The sequence below is a fragment of the Cotesia typhae genome, unplaced genomic scaffold, assembly GCF_013202065.1.
Source record: "Cotesia typhae breed Kobodo isofemale line unplaced genomic scaffold, CoteBio_Ctyphae contig_5, whole genome shotgun sequence".
NCBI lineage: Eukaryota > Metazoa > Arthropoda > Insecta > Hymenoptera > Braconidae > Cotesia > Cotesia typhae.
This window is the reverse complement of record NW_027423757.1, coordinates 7,916,150-7,937,071: the sequence shown is the minus strand read 5'-3', so window position 1 is coordinate 7,937,071 and position 20,922 is coordinate 7,916,150. Positions and strand designations below refer to the sequence as shown.

At 29.9% G+C, this 20,922-nt stretch overlaps 1 protein-coding gene across 2 annotated transcripts; it reads right to left on the bottom strand.

Annotated features, from left to right (window-relative positions):
• Positions 1–291: 291 nt before the first annotated feature.
• Positions 292–20,871, bottom strand: So (SIX homeobox 1 protein sine oculis). Of its 2 annotated transcripts, none has more exons than XM_074247606.1 (5): positions 19,342–20,871; positions 16,747–17,029; positions 16,423–16,657; positions 3,030–3,501; positions 292–2,874 (listed from the first exon to the last, which is right to left on the bottom strand). In XM_074247606.1, the coding sequence occupies exons 1-5, from the start codon at positions 19,636–19,638 to the stop codon at positions 2,593–2,595; spliced, it is 1,569 nt and encodes a 522-aa protein (XP_074103707.1). In that variant the 5' UTR covers positions 19,639–20,871; the 3' UTR covers positions 292–2,592. The 2 variants fall into 2 exon arrangements, with proteins under 2 accessions (XP_074103707.1, XP_074103708.1); XM_074247607.1 differs by having other exon boundaries at positions 16,747–17,008.
• Positions 20,872–20,922: the final 51 nt, after the last annotated feature.

Genomic DNA, 20,922 nt, shown 5'->3' with positions numbered 1-20,922 from the left:
ATTTTGGTGAATAAAATCCAGATTTCGATTCAATTATTAGACATCATTGGTACAATAGAAAAATTTTATCTTACTCAATATTTTTTGATCTCTTGGAATTTATCGGGAAATAAATATTTACAATAATTCAATTTTTTTCGGACATGAGTTAACAATTGGAAAAAAAAATCAATTAGATTAATTATTAACTCGAAAATTAGTATAACTGTTTTTTAATTAACAGCAAAATTGTGCTAATTAAAGACTTTAAAAATTATAAAGATTCGTAAAAATCTAAAATAAAGAAACAAATTTATATGATTTTAAATAACATCAACTTTATTTGATAGATTAATCATTACATTTTAATACTTTTATTCTCGACAATACACAAGTATTGTTTTCATTTATTTATTTTATTTTAATATATTTTTATTAATGTGTGCTTTATGGGATGTCTGTAGTCTATAAAGAACACGCTTCTTATTTATTTATTTTTTTTTTTTTCTGTTATAGAATACAACAGTTATATTTATAATTGACAAAAACGTAAGAACAGAAAATATCAAAATTATACATATACATTAGCGTATATATATAATGATAATTTTAATGCTGTCTTTATAAATTATTTGTTAAACATTTATTTATTATTTGGCAACTATTTATCCCTTTGTGCGAAAAAAGTATTTAACCACATTACAAGGGATCGTTAATACATATATTTACTATTCATTGTAGTGAATAAATATATATTGTTGTACAAGAAATGATAGACATGCGTTTCATGCCGTAGGTTTATTAATTTCGCTAAAAAATATTCATTCTTCGGAATGTTGTGTGTAGTTTTCATAAATTGTGCCAAACAGGGCCGTGTAAAAAATTGTTGCGCGTTAATTTCATAAAATTAAAAATTAATTTTCAATAAATAAATGATTGAAACAAACTTAAAGGTTTACGTTTTATCATATTATTACAACATTTTTAAAATGTTATTATTTATTTTATTTTTTTAATCGTAATATGCGTGTCCCCCTATAAGATAATATATTTATTTATATATATATATATATATATATATATATATATATATATATATATATATATATATTTATAATCATAAAACTCTGGCTTTCTACCCTGTTTTGTCCCATGGACTACTATCCTTGTTCCGATCATTTAATTCGTTAACTCGTATAGAAAAGTCCGGGACATGATCAATCTTTCATTTTATATTAATCGAAATCATAAATCATTTATTAGGATTTTTAATTACTAACTACAAAAAAAATCATATTTTAGATATTTTTTTTACAAGGACTTGGTTTTTCACAAAAAAAAAAAAAATCGGAGAATTTGTGTTAATTTTAAATAAAAACATATTTAATAAAAATTAAAAAATTTATAGTTAACTATTTTTTTTTATAAATTTCATTTTTAATGAAGTGAAAAAATACGGTCAAAAGTAATTATTTCTTAGCTGAAAAACCAAGTAACCCTATAAATAAATATTATACATTTTTTTTTTGAAAACTAATATAAATATTTTTAAAAAATATTTAAATTACGTACACTTGAAAACATTAAATAAATAAATTTTTCTAAAAGTATCACATTCTCTCTTACATTAAAAAATGATTAACTCTAATAATAAAAAGAAAATTTTTTTGAGCCTAATAAATATTTATTAATACCTATAATTGTTTTATCTAGCTCCGAACTTCTCTATTTAACGAATTCATTTGAATGTTTGATTATTTACACTTCAGATAACTTTTTATAGAGTATTACTTACTACATAAATTTATATTTGTTAATTACTTATCCACTAATTACGGGGAGATCTAAGTAGAACGAAAAAAAAATATAATAATGACCATGTAATAATAAATTGACGCGTCTAATCCAGAGACTATAAAACCTAATATCTACATATATACAGAAAGACTCGAAAGCTCAAAAATTTAGACAATGTCTTAACGAAAAATTATTTAATTATAAATTATTATTTGTTATAAATCATAATTTTTATGATATTCTAACTTCAATAAATTTATATTACATTCGCGCAATATAAAGGAACGATTTGAACACGGTTGTATTATCAAAAAAATGGACGTTAGTATATGTACTGATTACTTTGAGGAATAGAGTGCGTTAGTTGTGTAAACAATTATGCAACAATCATTTATATACACAACTGAATATGAATGTACTTGTAGTAAGCTTTTATTTGACCTGTATATTAATATAATAATCCAAAACGAAAATGCTATTTTATCTTTTGCTATAACTGTTGTCTATTTGTTTTTTTTCAATTCATCAGTTTAAAAAAAATAATAATAATATTCTAAAAACTGAACAATCGATCGCTTGTTCGATACAATATAACAAATTAAATATTATATTTTTATTCTGTTTGTAAGATTTTTTATTTTATTTATTTTTTTTTTTTTACTTTTTGGTATGTTTGTTCTACTAAACTAAATGCCGCGATAATTTAAAACGCAAATGCTTATAGTAGTACACATTAAAAAAAAAAAAAGCCAATTATTTATAAATGACCTAAGTCTTTTCTTGATTGTGCTTGCCTTGATTTCCTGGAACCCAGGGTCACAACGAGTGGTAATCACCCAGTACAAGTCCACTGTGATACCCAGCATGCGACGAGGCCATGCCCATTGAGCTCATGCCTTGATAAGCTCCCATCCCCATGTTCATCGACATTGCATTCATTCCATTAACGCTCTGCATTGAATTTGGTATCATTGATGACGGACCCATGGGACTCAAGCTGCCCATTGACGGCGCTATTGCTCCCATCTGCATCGACGTTGCTGTGTGAGGCAATGATTTTTGGATGTCTGCTGATGTAGGTGTGCCAATTAGGTAATCCTATGGACAAAATATTTTCAATTTATGTACTAACAATCTACAATCATTACATAACCGTCGACAATTCTAAATTATAAATAAAAGAAGAAAGGGACATCAAGATAAAATGAAAATTGATGTTCAATTTTTGTCTAAACACTACATCAATTAATTACCTGAGGACTGTAGTATTGCATATAATCCAGTTGGCTTTTTTGCTGCGCACAACTGGGCGGAGGTGGTGGTAAAGTTGCTGTAGGGTGAACTAAACTGTGACTGGAATTGTGACCAGGTTGTAAATGATGTTGCAGTTGATGATGAATATTTCTCTTATCATCACCGCTATCACTGCTGGTATCATGGTGCATATGATGAGTGGGCGTATGAGAGTGACTCAAACTCGAGCTCCCATGGTTTTGATGATATGACAAGGGACTAGGGACAGAAACAGGCGCAGGAAGTTGGTACATGCTCGACGATTGTTGATGATCAACCATCCGCGGTTGTTGTTGTTGCTGTTGTACTACACATGGGGAGGGCTGTTGAGGCTGTTGCGACGAATTTACAGATTGCCGTTTAGTATCATCTCCACTTTCGCTACTAGAGTCTACTAGTCCTCCACCGTGACCTTTGTCCTCTCTTTGACCACTGAAACAGATCAAAATAGGTCATCAAATTTCTGATTATTTGTAAATAGTTCAGAAATTTTGGCAACAAAATCGTACCATTGATTAATTGGTATGATTTTTAACGAATTTTCGATTTGAATATTGTATCATGTACTGAAAAAAACTACTTGATCCAAGAAAAATATTCTCTTCAAAATTTGATTCTTGTTACGAGATATTCAGTTCAAATTAGTTCAAGAAACTGATTCTTAAATCAAGAATATAAAACTCTTGGATTAAACTTTTTCATAAACCAAAAAGATAAAATTCTTAATAAAGAACGAAACAAGCATTTGATTGTATCTCACGAAGATAATTTACTCTTGATCGAAGTTTTTGAATTTTTTAAACCAAGAAAATGATTTTCAAGACAAAAATTCTTGAATCAAATAAATTATTAAATGGTTTTTTTTTTTTTTTTTTTTTTTTTTTTTTTTTTTTCGTGTAGTGGTGAGAAAAAAATCAATGGAAAGTTGTATAATTAAATTTATAACATAGTGTTGGATTAATCAAAGTTTATTGATAAAGTTATATCATCCATATATTTCGTTGTGGAGGGACGGACGAAGAAGCCTCAGTCTTGAATAACTTTAATGTATATACGGTGATTTATAACAAGGATATACAGTATGGGCGTGAGAATTACGTGCTGGTTGTGGAATACTGAAATAAATAGAATGGAATAAAAATAATAATAAAAGACAAACAAAGTTGAATAAAAGTGAGCTAAAGCGAGAGCATGCCACAACTCCCTCTCGCGGTGACGTCTCGTAAACTCAATTTAGCAGAGCAGACCTCCGGAGAGGACCTGCGGTGCTGCACGCGCAGCTATTTCCAGCCTGACAACGGGCTATCGTTAACCGCTTGTTTTACAAGTCGTTCTGACCCACGGGGCTTTGACACCCCGCGAATTAAATACGTGTACAGGGTGTGTTTTTTACGATGAATTTGCACGAACCAACACGTACTTTACTGAGCTTTAATTTAATATAACTATGACCGATAAACTATTTACAAAATACACACTATCGCTAATACCTTTGACGAATTACTCGTTTTATTAATTTTGTTTTTTTTTTTTTAACTAAATTCCTGTTATATTATACTTATCTGATTTTTATAAATATATGTACGTTGCTGATATGAACATAAACGGCCGTGTCGAAAATCACGTGGGAATCAGAAGTGAGATCGATAATGTCACTAGACAGATATCTGAAGAAATGACTCCCGTTATAGACACGATGGAATATAAGAATTATTTTCGTGAGACGCGATCAAGATACAGAGTCTTCTTCTTCTTCTTCTTCTTATTTTTTTTCATTATTTCGGACCTGGTCTGTTATATTCCTGGTGCCTTATTGAGAAAAGAGAATGACTTAAAAGCAGAAAAACAGTACATGAAAGAAGTATTTTGGTGCCACCCGTTGCATCCGGGGGGCCTATATAACCCGAATGAGGTGTCCACCAGGTATGTCTTATCCAAACATCTTAGTAGTAAATTTGTCCAGGCTCCTCCGCGACGGGACATCCCAAGAACCGCGACACGAGACTTTTCCCTCTCTTCTCCTCAGTCTTAGTCTTATTTTTATTTATATTTATATTTTTATTCTTATTCTTTTTCTGCGTTTTGGTCTTGGTCTTCGTCTCCTGTATCCCATGTTTCTACCGTTTTGATTAGAATTCTTGACACGTACCATCGAGATATGTTTATCGCTATTCACGTACCGTGCCACTTTTTTTTTTCGTCAACTCAACCATTTACTATTATTTTTTATTATATCTAAACTGTTTGTATTTATCGTAATTAATTAATTTTATTTTATTTATTTATTATTTTATCTCTTTTTGGACGAGGCTCTTGATTCTTGATGGCCCAGGGTAGATGGACCACCATCTTTATATGCATATGCGCGTGCGACCATTGAAGCTGAGATTTCGATCGGGTTAGTGTTGTGGATTTTATTAATCGCTTGGCACATAAATTAACCACCCGGACCTATACGAAATTCTTGGGCCAGCAGTCGGTCGTTGGACACTTCGATTCACTGAACGATAAGTTCCTGTGACTCTTCTTCGCCTGCTTATACATGGACACGCGTGAGATGTATAAGACAAATAATAGATGTGAAAAATTTCATTACTATACATTGTTTCACAATTTTTTTCCCATTGCTAATACCACTGTTTTGGGCATTATAATGTGAAGGTAGATAGATGTCTATCGGATTATAAAAAATGCTGATAAAATTTTTTTAGTTAATCCAAGATAATCGCTATAAAATTATTGAATTCGCGTGTGAAAATTCATTTAATCATTGCTGAAAACTAAATCATTTTACAAATACTTCATGATGACTTGATGTAGATTGTAACAATCCCTCTAAGTAATAACAATTCAAAAATTTTATAAAAATTATTCTGTATAAAAATACGATTAATATAATCATATGTAAATTTAAACTACTTAGTACTTTTTCTAAACATATATGATCGGTATATTAAAATGCCGATTATTGGCGAAATTATTTTAAACTACAAGTAAACATAACTGCATAACCAGCATGAATAATTAATGAACCCAAATTGAATATTTAAGCTGTAGTTTTATCATAATTTTTTATTAACCGTACAATTTGTATAAATAATTAACTACGTCCCTGATCGTATGCTTAGGTCAAAAATTCGATATAATAATTTAATCCTATAAAAAAAATATAAGCGAAAGCCGAATAAAAATTTCTAATCGGACTTCTATGCGTATTATACTTTTGTATGCTACTGAATTAATATGAGAAATCCAGTACGATATTTGATTGCACTTCAAAAGTTGGTCATGGTGTGAAACTAATAGCAGTGCACGGCGATGAAGAAACCGACATACGATATCACATCTATGAACATGAACATTATAGAAAAAGTTTTTTATTTGATTTGATCATATCAAAACATTTCATTTATTTTTAACGAAGAGAGACTGAAATCATTTAATAACAAAATTTGAAATTTTGGTTCAAAATTACAAATAGAAGCCTAAAATATTTATTATTTGTTGGAAAAATTTTAAATATTTTTAAAAGTATCCCTAGAAAACAATTTCAAAAGTGTACTTATATTTTTACATAACTTTCTTCTGTTACTTTATTAATATATTAAAAAACTCTTGAAGTTACTGTGGGTAAAACAGCAGGTGAGCCTTCAACACTTCTACTTGTATCGCGTCGGCTTTTAAGCTAAACGGTGAGCAAAGATACCAAAAGGCAATCTCATCGGGCTTGGCAGCTGGTTCTATAAGTTGATGGTTCGGTAATGGAAACATTATTATTTGACTTTAAACAATATCCAGATTTGTTTGGTCAGGTAAATAAAAAAAATTTTGTTTGTTTATCGATCTCAATACGTTAAAATAGGTCTAAAGAAAATATGCTGTTGTAGGAAATAAAATTTTTTTATTTACGTAAAAATCATTTTACTGTTAGATAGATTATTTTTGAGCTACTATTAAAAAGTAAAAAAATGAACTTAACCGTAAAGATGCGCGGGATCATACTAAAACACTTTTGGTGTTACAAAATTTTATTTAATCCGGATTACGGTGAACCTGCCAATATACTCAATAGTCCATATCCTTCTATCTTTTTAGCTCACCCAAAAAGATATACATTACAAAACTATAAAAATAAAATGTTAAATAAAAGTCGTCTGACAATGATAGAGCGATAAAAAAATTTTTTTACGAGTGTATATAAACGTTATGTGTTTATGTGTAGGTGTAGAACCACTGATTATCGTACTTGTTGTTGATCCAAGATTAGGGAACACCCACTGTGACTTGACGAACTCTATATTATACATATATTTACAGTCAGATGTATTATTGAAATCACTGATAGGAGTAATTAATAATTTTTTAGCTTCACTAAAATTTATATATTTTGTTTTACTGATATTTATTTGAATAACAGTCAATAAATTTCCTCTTGTTTCAAGAATTAATTTTTTTTTTTTTTTTTTTTTCAAATTAAATTTTTCTATCAGTAAATCAGTAAATAAATTATCCTCAAAAATTTAATTTTCCCAAAAGGATCTTTATTATAGTAATTTTCTTACTTAATCTGAAAATGTTTTCTTTATGTTAGAATGTTTGAAATCAGTTATAATAGAACAATAATTTTAGTAATTTTCTTCTAAAAATAATTTGATAAAATCAAATAATTTACAGTTTTCTAAATCGTTATTTTAGTACTAATCGAGTCAGAAACTAAATCTTTTATCATAAAATCAGTGAATTTAAATGCTCGAAAATTCTAAGAATTTTTATTTCCGTTACGGCTTCCAAATCAATTGTATTTATAGTGTTGACCGAATCTTTGAGCATTATAAATGTTCAAAAATAGCTTCAAAAATTTATTTAAAAATGTTCACAACTGTTTGCAATAAATTATAAAATTTTTTTTCACAGAAAGCGTGAGAAGACGGAACAACAACAAATTGCATATAATTCAAGTTCGAAAATTTAAATCCGCGTATAATTAGTCACACGTCCCAAGGATCAAAATTATATTCTCCCGATTATCAAAAGAGCAGCTTATTTAGCTTTGTATAAAGATTAACACTAAGACATAAAATAGTATGGGTACAAAAGTAACACAAATATAAAACGTGACCGTGAGACAAATTGTTAGTTAAGTTATTAGATGAGCCAGACGAGACAACCTCGTAAGAGTCTTAATCGTCTCATTACATAACGCCTAGAGACTAGACACTGTATATTAACAATTATATGTCTAATGTACGTATAGCATTATAATGTGTATAAGCATAAATTAATATATCACTAAATCAACATGTAACTTGCAAAACATCTTTCTTTACACTTGCTACTGCTCCTGCACTTAAAGTTCACTCAACTGTCGTTATGTTCCAGCAATATACTTATGATTTTTATCCAATAATTAATCTGTAACATAATAATCATTTAAGCGGACGATGATTAATAATCAAATGAGCTTTTAATTTGAGTGCAATAATCGGAATATTGTAATTAAATATGCGCGTATTACCGTTGTATTTTTTATGTATGCATTTCAAAAATATTTAACAATCTCATATACGACAATATATGTATATATGTGTGTTTATAACCACACTCATCATGTACACATGCATCATCTGCATATATAGCTTACAGTATATGCATGTAACTTGTATCCGTGAAACGTAACATAAAACTCAGACTTCGTTAAACGAAATAATAGGATCATTATCCTTGCCAATGGCCGTAATCGCAAATTGGATGCGTCTGCACGTGGAGGGTGTAGCTCTCTCGTTCACCCGGTTTCTTTATATTGAAACGCTTTTTTATTTTACGATGTTTTAGCGCACATGTACATCACACATGCTCATATTATACATTCTGACTGACATGACACATCGTAAAAAAAGAAAGATGTTACTGAGAACGCGTGCATGAATGAATGCCCCCTCTGTCCCCGTTTACATGTAGCTGCCATAAATGAATAAGAAACATAGTTTTTTGATTTTTGTAAAAAATTTACGAATACCGAAAGAGATTTAATTTTTAAATTTATTAATATCAATTATATATATTTATGGAGTTTAATTGATTTATCAGTAAGTAGTTTCATTGCTCGCATGTTTGCTATTTTTTGTTTACTAAGATTCAAGATAAACCTTTTTAAGTCTAAAATTGTAGAAAAATGAAGTATTTAAATTTTTTACGGTATTAAAGGTCAAGATCATTTTAAATAAATGTTTTAACATTTTATTTAAATGAAATGTTAAAAAAGTACTGAAACTTCTCGGATCGCCGAAAGATTGCAGTATATCCAACTCAACATGTACGCCCGCGTAAAGTTGTTACAACGCGAATTACTCTGAAACTAAGAGAATATAACAGCAAAGCTGTTTTTTTCTCCAAATATAACTTTCCTCGTCCTAAAGGTCCATTCACATTTTACGAGTTTTTATGTAATATCCAACAACTGGTGTAATAGCTCTCTGGTTTCAGTTACATTAATCTCTTTTGTTTTTTTAAAATAAACAGTTACGGGATTTTTGTGTGCAGATACCAATATACTGCAAGATGGTAAAAGTATTTACTGTTCATGTTTAATTACTAATAAAATTTGGTTTACATAAATTTTTTTGAATTTTAAAAAAAGCAGACAAATTCTTCAACTAAGAAATTCTTCTTTTCAGTGAATAAAAATTTAATATTGTTGAGAGTAATTTCTTCAATTATTTCTCAGTCTGTATAATTTTTTAACAAAGTAATTAGATTAAAACGAATTTCACTAGAATCGATAGAATATGATTGAAATAACATGAGATAAAAAAATCTATTTATGCGGAATATTTAAGTATAATTATTGAGTTAATACTTAGCAAAGTTTTAAGTCTAAATGGATATTTTTATCCTTGTGAAATAAATAACTCTTCATCGTAATAATTAAATTGAATATTTGTATTAAATTCACCATTGGTATAATTTCAAAATGGTGGTCTTTAATGTTGATACCGAGCACACTGGAGATAAGCAACGGTAAGCGAGGGCGTCGTAACGAGGGATGGAGCCGGATGGTAGTTGGTCGCTAAAAGCTAAGGGAGATTTCTACAAGGGGTGGCTGCGCCAATATTTACTCTCCAGGAAAGTCGTAAGAGCTTCAAGAAAATGTCAAAAGCGGTCCTTTTTTTTTTTTTTTTTTTTTTTTTTTTTTCAAGGTACATTATATGTGTATTTATATACTGCAGATACAACAAGCTTCCCCTTATTGTTCATCAAAATTAAACATTTTTTTAATGAAATAAGCAACCGTCATTTTTTGGTCAGTAAAAATTTGTAATTTTGTTATGGTTATATTATTGAATTAAATTCGAATGAGAGCCAGGTATGTTTTATGTTGCAAGAATAATTCATACGAAACATCCAGAGTAAGAGCAATTATATCTGAAGGAATGTTTGTAAGAAAAAAGTGTGTATTGTTCGGTGTAAAAAAAGAGAGATCAAATCTTTAGAGCCGGTCATATATAAAAGGGCCATATCCTCCTCTTTGAGCCCTCATCTTTAGCCTCGACATTCGTTCTATCCGTATTTGACGATGCTTTACAGTGCTCTTTACATTAAAAAAGGGAGTCAGTAGTGCCCAGATAAAGAGGGGCCTGTAAGTATAATGTGCACATACACAGTGACAGGATGACGGGAAAACAAATACGTTTTCGTATACTCACACGTGTCCGTAAAATTAGTGCACGCCCACGCGCAGAGAGTATGGTGGTCTTTGGGGTTGGTATGTACGCCATCAGTAATGTTTTGTTGACATACTACGCTACGAAGAGGCCATTACTGCCACCGCATTCACCCTCTTTTGTTATCATATTCAGAGGAAGTGAAGTAATATTGAGATTTTATCTTTATCAACTCAAATCAATACTACTCAGAAGTTAAAAGTTGTTTTAGTTTTTTCGCTTAAAAAATATTAACAGCAAACTATAAATTATTACTACAAAACATCGTTTTTTGTAGTCTTACGCAATTGATTTAATCGAGTATAGAGAGTGTGATCTTATTCGAAGTCAGTTTATAAATATTTGAAACTATTAGTACGGCTGTACTAATCCAATAGCTGCGAAATGAAATCAGTAGATGTATATTTTGAGTAATGGTGATTACTACTTGTTTGTCTAATTATTCAAAGATTTGAACTACTTAATTGGAGTTATTTACTAAAACTATTGTGAAGTTTTGGTAAAAATGTATAATTATTTAGTTAATGGAGATATTACTGCAATTTTAGAGTATACTCTAATATACTTTGATATTCTATAAAATTTTTTTGAAAGATCGCAAACATTTCTGTTTAAAGTGCAAAAGAAAATAATCATAGTGTAAAAAATTATTATGATACAAACAATAAAGTAATCTTTTAAGAAAATCCCAAACTAATAATAATCTTAATTTAATCATAAAAAAAATCAAATTTTGAACCACGCAAAAAACAAAATTTATTTGAACTATCAGCATTTTTGAGAAGACTCAAATTGTTTTTTAAATTTTTTCAAAATTTTTTTTCTGCATCAATTCAATTTTTCTGTCCAATATAATCGATAAGCATGATAATTAGAATGACAACAAAACTTATCACTACATACAGCAATACATAGATTTGTCAGCAGTTACTTATCTATATTGGAAAAACGATAAGCATAACACAAATAGTAGTAGTTTACATGTAATAAATGAGGAATTTCTCAGTAAAGATATCATATAACTGATACTGATGTAATACTCAGCTACTGAAGGCCTTCTCAACTTGATAAAAAAATGCTGAGGTATATTAAATAGAGTTTCTCATGAAATCATGACAGACATACTGCGCGAACTTTGTATTATATTTGTAAAAAGTTAACTCGCGTTGTATACAAATCGTCTCATGGGGCAAACCAGGTGTTATATAAAAGGGTACATATCTATGCTTGTTTTATTTCTCATGGGGACAAACGCCCACGAGACATTCATTCCCCCGTATTCTTTATCCCAAGAGAGCATTTGGCAGCCGCCCCCTGTAACATCCTACAACCGTTTATCTCGAAACTATATTATGTATCGCATGTCTGGTAGGTGTTTTCAGTCATTGAAAACTACTTTTACCTTTTACCACCCAATAAATAATATACACAGTCAAATCTAAGCATATGTTATGTAATCAAGTCACAAATCACGACCTATATTAATGTCTTTTAATGCAAACACGGATTTTTTACAAGCTCATATGACAAAAGAACTTAGGCTGAATGATTTTTTGATATTTAAAATACTAATATACGTAGTTTGAGTACTTATGAAGTAAATTTAAAAATAATATTGCTATGGAAAGATCAATTATCAATAATTTAATAGAAAATTTGACAGATTGAAATTTATAGAACTAATAATCTATTTGAAACTTCTAATATAGAACCAAAAAATATATATTAGGTAAAAAAGCACATATTACGTCCAGACGTTTCTAATAATATCAAATTTAACTTTAAAAGCCCTTTACTATCATAAAAATACGCTAGAGAGAAAATTATCCTTACTTTTAATTATACAGATGAAAATGTAAAAGGAATTTGTTCTATGTAACTTTTATAAAAAATATAACATATTTATCCATTGTAATGTAAATATTTTTCTTCAAATGAGCAATATCCTCATTAACATTGATATTTAGTTCATTCTTTGAAATTCAATTCTGTCAAAATAGATGGCTTAATATAATAAAGATGTAAAAAGTCCAAAAATCGATTTCAAACAGAAATATTCTGTAGGATTTCCTGTAATTAATATACCTATCTCTGGAAATACATATATTAGTATAGCACATGAAATTTGTGGTTTAATATATATGTGGAAATGTATAGAGGAGTGAGGACGCCGGCCACACGCTGCCATGGGAATACACAGAAGCCATAAGAAATTCGATACCGTTCCCGTCGACTTCGCGGCCGTTCCGCAGTGGTGGTGCTTCCCACTTCCTCTCTCTTCATTATAGTATGTATACAAACCAATCTAGTAAACATACATACCATGTCTAAGTGTAAGGATGCGATGTCTTATGACAACTTTTATATCTTTAAACTGCTGTACTGTGGCAGATTCGCACTAGGCATGATCGCGTCTCGGAAGTTACGATCGAGTGTCATACGCTCTCTTGCTGCGTGATTAAATTTATTTTCCCATACCACCCTCTACTGTCAAAATACCACTTTTTTTTTTTTATCCTTCCTAATGAAATTTATTTTACTGTCCATCAGCGCAATAAACTATGGAAACTTACAGATAAATCTTATTTTAAAGTAGTCTATAAGCTGTAACCCGAGGTCAAAATACTTATCTATTTTTTTGGAAATCTACCAAAATTACCATTTGTTAAAACACGAGTATCAGATTTTATTACATTGCAGTTGGCTGCGAATAACTTTTGGCAAGAAACCCGAAACTTTTCTTAATAATCATCTTTAAATATATCTTTCAATCAAGCTAACCCAAAATTTTTGACATCGATGATTGCATTTTGTCTACAGACAAATATAGATGCCAAGTTTTATGACTCAACAATTAATTTATAGTAAAATTAATCAAATTTGCAAGTTCTCAACTAATTAGTAGTGAAATTACTTCCATTTTTAATGGAATAAAGAACAAGAAATTGATCAATAACCTCTCATTAAAAAAAAATTGAATAATTCTAAGTTTATTATTATGCAATTATACTTTTTGAATGAAAAGTTCAATCTTGCAATTTCCTCTTTAAATTGAAAAAAAAACTTGACTTGAGAATTTAAACAAAAAAAGTGAAATTTTAAGAGGCTTCTAGACTCCTTTAAACTTTTGAATTAAAACTTTCAACTAATCCTTCTTCAATTAAAAGCAAAGTAGAGTTATTAAAAAAGTAAATAGTTAGGTCTTGTTTATAATTTGAAGCTAATACTCTTTGATGTTTAAATAATATTGTTCCGCGAATTAAATTTGATAAAAGTTGGGTTCATTTACCCCTTTGAAATTTGTTTCATAACATTGATTGCTGATTACGCTTAACTTCTGAGAAACGGATTGTTACTTGTTTAAAAATTCCTTTAGTCATAACAATGATAAATAGAATAAAAGTTTTAGGCGTATATTCGCATTGAAGATACTGATAAGAATCAATTATTGAATTCTTTTATTAGTACAACTTAATAAGACAAATTTTTATTCATTGAAATATAATATCAAAATAAATTTTACTTTTTCACTGAGAACATGAAAAATTATTGTTCTACGGTTTACAAAAATTTCGTATCACAGTTATATTTTACGCCACCCACAGTGAGTGTTGGTTCTGCATTTGCATTTACTAGATTACTTAATTAATGATTAAATTATTCATAGAATTTTTCTTCCATAACAACTATAATTGAACAATGATAAAATGTTAAGTAAAACCAAAGATAATTTGGTATTAAAATTCAGAATTGAGTCATTATATTTAACCTCAGTTTACAATTTCAAAAGACTAAAACATCTGAAATTCCTGCATAACTTTCCTACAAAAATGGAACACAGCAGTATATTACTCGAGAATCTCACCCAGTATAAGCCTATATATATTCTTAGTGCTTTTCCTGTGTCTCACAAGCAAACGCTGTGGGGGAGATGGTAATGCATTACGTTGGGCTCGACTCAGGTCTAAAATCGGATGTGGAGCAACGACCTTCGGGACAACACGGACCACAAGTTAAGTCTTGTGTTTTCAATTCCGACACTTGAGCACCCGGGATATGTGATAGTACTTCCGAGTCACTAATTTCATCAACGGTCAAGTGCTGAATGATATATTATAGCGAATGTATAATAATAATGTTTAAAAATATATAACAGTCATCAGCTCTTTGAAGTAACATCATGTTTCTGACCAGCAACATTCAAAACTTATAAATTTTATACCAAAAATAAAAAAAAAAGAAATTCTTTCTTTACTTAATCAACTTATATTACAAAAGCGTTTAAATTTTATATACTAACTATCTAAAATAATTACATTCACTAAATTTATTTGTTGTAATAAAATAACCGACATTTACAGATCAAGATAGTGAAAAAATATTTCAAAATTATTCCATTAAATATTTAATATATTCCTCAATTTAACGAAAATAAAATAAAATTTACTGTCATTTTAGCGCTTTTTTTAATTTGATCTGTTAATTTACTGAAACGAGTACAAGATAACATCTTTACTCGATGTTATTATTATCCATCGACACAAACACTCGTCAAATTAGTATTAAAAATTAAAAATGTAATAATTTATTGTAATTACTTGTAAACATTTTTTTATCAATGATTCTACTATCAAATAAAAATCTTAATGCAACAATAAACTGTTTGATGTATTGTCGTAAAATTCACCTGAATAGCAACTAATTTTTTAACGTTGATTGATTGATAAAACAAATAAGTTATCTACCAGAAAAACTTTTTTTAAAAACAGCTAAAGAATAAACAATATTTCGCTGAATATCAGAAAAAACTGAGGTTAATCTATATGCGTTGGATATTTTATAAAAAGTTATCCATCTGATTGAACTTCCATAGCGAGGCTATTTATTAAAATATATGTATTTTTATTTGGTTTTATTATTTTAAAAAAACGTATGCTAATTCAAAGCCTGCGGTCCGTGATCGCTATATTCATTGGCTCGAAAGAAAACGTGTTATTTCAACAGCGCTAGGTATACACTGTATTCGAAGATTAAAAATATAAAAAACTATAACCACACTTCAACGGTTTATGTTTTATATTTGTTGCTTTAATCTTCTAAAAAGTATGGAAAATCCAAATCTAAATGAAAGTTCAAAAGCTTCGACAAATTCTACATATTCTTTGGTTCAATCACTTCATTATTCCCAAAATGAAAAAAATAAAACTGGTTACCGAAATTAGGTATTCATTATTTCAACAAAAATAATTAATTTAGTCTTTCAATACTTATAATTTCGATCGTAATCCGTAAGTCAAGAACAAATTCTTAGTTGAAAAATTAATTGCTTGATTAAAAGTAATCAAAATCTCTAAAATGATATTCTTGATTCAAACTTTTTTTACTCTAATCAAATAAATTTTTTAATTAGTATACTAATGTAAGTAGTAAAAGTGGCATTGGTTTTTATCGTATCTCTTTTTATCATTGACGTCAATATTAAACCATAAGTTGTATTAAGAAGACTAAAAATCTAGATACACCCACCAATCCATTTTTATACAAAAATAAATAACAATAACAATGACTTGAAATATTATTAGGGAGTAGAAAAAATAGTATATTAAATTTAAAAATAAAAATTATGACAAACCTTTGCTCAGCAGCTCTATCACGTTGTCTTCTATTTTTGAACCAGTTGCTGACTTGTGTAGTAGTCAACCCAGTGCTTTCAGCCAGTTCGCGTTTCTCTCTTGGTGACGGATACGGATTTGAAGCGTACCATTCTCTCAAAACACTTCTCGACTTTTCTTTGAAACAATAAGACGTTTCTTCTCCGTCCCAAATCGTCCTTGGTAACGGGAACTTCCGTCTTACTCGATATTTTCCTACAAAAAGCCAATTTTATCATTAAATATAAAATTCAAAATTTACATTTTCATAAGCACACAAGTATGAAGAATAAAATAGAACTTACCAACAGCTCCAAGTGCTCTGCCACGAAGTCTTTCAGCTTCGATGTAATGAGCTTTCAGCCACAAGGCTTGGAGCTTTGGATGATTGTGGGGGCTGAAGGAGTTGCTTTCGAGAATTTGGTAAAGCTGCTTGAAATTACACCGATGAAAAGCGACAATTGCCTTGGCTTTTAGCACACTTTCATGCCGCTGAAGTCGTGCACACTGCGGTAATGACCAGAGAAACCTGCCAAGACGCTCTATGGAACCGGCTTGCTGGAGTACCTGGACAGATGACACCATCGCCTTGAAGACGATAGACAGGAGGGGCACACTGTTAGTCGGCAAAACTCATCCCGATCTCCTCTAACTCTAGTATATCTTGTATATATTATCATAACCGTCACTATCTCTATCGATTACTGATAGTTTATAGATCCTCTACAACCTCTTAATTAACCTCCTGTTATTTTATCATTATTATACTACTATACTATATCTTACTCACTTTGAATTTATTAACAACCTCTATTCTTTATCATCTAAAAAGGATTAACCTTTCATTATTTTATCGCAATACAAGACAACTAGCGCCCACATCACACGGATCATTAACAAAACAATTGTTTCATTGCTTTTAATATTTATATTGAGTCCATGGTTTATCATATAGCATTATTGCTAATTTAAATAATTAAGTGCTCCGTGTGACGAGAGCAAGGAGCTAACACGTAGCCGTTATAAGCGCTAATTATTTATTTATTTTTTATTCTTATTTAATTTAAAGGGTCTAAGAAGTGATTTTTAATATTAGTTTATTTTCTTATTTTAATATTTCGTAAGGAAAATGTTTGTCATGGCAAGCTCAAAATTAAGGAAAAATTCAGAGAACTTTTTATTAAAAAATGTAAACTAAAAACTATTTTTGATTATTTCGTAAATTTTTTTTTTTTTTCGTTTTTTTTTTCTTTTTCTATTTTCTTTAAAAAAAAAACTTTCAATAAAGATTCAAAAAATGTTAAAATAAAAAGATTAAATAAAGTCCTAAACTTTAAAGAATTTTGAACTTGATAATGACGAAACATTTTGAACTTTATCGAAATGACTTTATTTACATGGGACTAAGTTTTATTTATTTCAAAAAGTAAACTATTTTTCTTTAAAAAATTATGAGATACTTTCATTCATTTGAAAAATAAAAATATCTATTAAAGTAATTTAAATTTAACGTAATGATTTTATTTAATAATAAAAAAATATTTGTGTGAAGTTATTGACTGATACGTTGTAAATATTATATTTTTCCAATGAAGAAATAAACCTTTTGAATGGACGTATTCATCCGCCAACGTCGGATCACTCGCTGACAAACTTAGCGGCTCAAAAATAGTCATATGAAGATCTAAATGATATAATAAAAACATTTATTTTATTTTTCGTTTGTTATTGGACCGAGAAGTATTGACGAACCCATAAACTTTCATATAAAATTTTAAAATAAAACAAACGCTATTTCGTGTTACATAAATATTTTCAGTGTTTATTTTCATAAAATCAACGTTGATAATCTAACAAAAGAAATAAATAACAATGGATTATTATATCATTCAGTAATTTAATATTCATAAGATAATTTTGAGCAAAAAAAATGCATCCAACCAATTGTTTAATTTTGAGTGCATGAAGTGATGAAAAATATTAAAATAATTTGTGCTTCAATAATTCTTTTTATTTAATAGTTATTTACATAAAAAAATTGAATTTTACTGTTTTCTATTTTTTAAATTATAAAAACAAAAAGAAATTTAAAAAATTTTAATTACTCACTCCAAACGCTCAATGTTTTATGTTTATATGAAAATCGCCAGTTCTAAAATTTTTTTTTTTTTTTTATCAAACTCGCGTTAATGTGAGAGAGACACTAATAGGACTCATAACGAAACTCGACTGTCTGATTATAATTATTAAAAAAAAAAAAACCATTTTTTCAAATGAAAGAATCAAAGAGCTGTCAGATGTATATCATGAAGAGAAAAAAATAGTTTTGATTCCTATGTAGAATGATAACTATTACTATGTAATATGGTAACGAATATTTGAATGAATCCTCACACCAAAAGACATAAACAAAATTAAGAGTCTCCGGTACCGAGCGGCTGCTATCGTTATCTAGCGTCGGCGCGCCCGTGTGACAAAATACAAATCATCAAATCAAAACTATTATTTTCTCTTGTAATTATCTTTTTTTATTATTCCATCAAATAGATATATTTTTCTTCAAAGTTCAAATTGATGCATTTTTTTAGATTACATCATCGTAGAAATAAAAGTTTTGCCAAGATTAAACTCAAGAAAATCATCAACAAAATTATAACGGATCATAAAACAGAAAGTGTTTGAGGTGTGCAATAAAATGACTAACAAAAATCCGTCTATAGACCCAAAAAGAATTTATTAAATATGAGTGTAACTCTCGAAATAGTTTTCCCAGTCAAGTCCCAAAACTATTGACATACATATGTATATTTTTACGGAGCCTACATGAGTCAGTCGGCGACCGAATTTTCCTGAGCATATATGAAGAACAAAACAAACAAGCCAAAAGAACAAGGACTAACCTCACAAACGCAGGCAACTTGCTCCTGAGTAAACCCGAAGGTGGGCAGCTTTTCATTATTATTGGCACTGGCTCCAGCAGAGCTGGCAGGACTGTCTTGGGGGCTGTAAGTGGTAAGGGCCCCGGCACTCCCGGGTATATTGTAGGTGCCAGCAGGATCGACGGACCCCGTAGGGTGACCACCCAGGGAGTTGGGGGTACCCTGGGGACTGTAATCACCAGTTGAACCGAGCACATCAGCTCCCGAAGAGGGTCCCATAGCGCCACTGGTCCCCACGGTACCACCGTAGCCCATCATCACCTCATTGGGGCCAACGACGCCCCCAGGTACACCGTTACCTCCACCCTCCACTGTGAACTTGACACCTTCTCCACACACTCTCACCAGCACTTTGTTGTTTCTTTACTTTATCAATATTTTGTGCTCTTTTTTTTACAAAATTCCCAAAAATCTCAAACTATTTTCATTCTACCTTGTATTCTTTCAACCCTTTAAAAATTCACTACCCAAAGTCCTTATTTTCCATCAGTGAACACCCAAAATTTCAGCATTGTTCACGACATAAATGTGCATGTTCACATATAAACAAATGATTTTTCAAATTTTTACAATATATTCTCAAAAAACTTTAGCGACATTCGAGAAATAAAATAATAATACTAGTTTAACTTTATATAGAGTTAATATAAGTATACACGAACTTTTAAAAGGTGGATATTTTTAGTCGAGGCACTGGTGCTGCTGGCTCTTACTCTGTATCTGCCTACTATCACGTATTCTAATACCAGGGATATTTCTCGAATTACCAAACTACAGCGAGGTCAACTACAATTATTGTCTAATCCGTTGGCCTCCTTTGCTTCTTATTAAAAACATTATTTCACTCATGTACGATTTAATTGTCTTGTATTACTAGTGTATTTCTAGCTGATTAATCCCACCGGATTTAGTGTCTAGCAACAATCTAGGATTTATACCTTTTTTTTCCCTTACAGGAGTAATAGGTTATTTTACAGGTTGTAATAAGAATATATATGCATATATACAACCCCAGTCGCTTGAGATGCGAATACACGGTATTTATAGACTCATATTCTCGTCTCTCTACTTCCTAAATATATTTTTCTCAAGCGAACCAGCACTCTATTATTAGTTCAGCCACTAGCGAGAATGTGATATCCCAACTCGAATATCGAATTAAACATTTTGTTTTCTTTACGAAAAGCTCTTTTAGATCCACATGTAACACTTTTCATAACGTTCTTTGATATTTATTTTAAAGATGATTTCATATGCGATACAATATTTTAAACACACCAAATAAATTCACAAAATAGAACACTAATCTATTAGTATTGTATGTTCAAATTAGTGATTTTTGGTAATTATTGATTACAAATATTAGGCGTCGTCATCACAATTGTGATTATTTATCATTACGATAATCATCCCTGGCTAGTCCACTTTGGGCGATGATAAAAACAGCACTTTACTGAGCCTTACAACACATAGAGTCACCACTGTGATGACGTTCGCTAACGCACGCATGTGAGACGACTGGTTCGCGCACAACATCTTAAC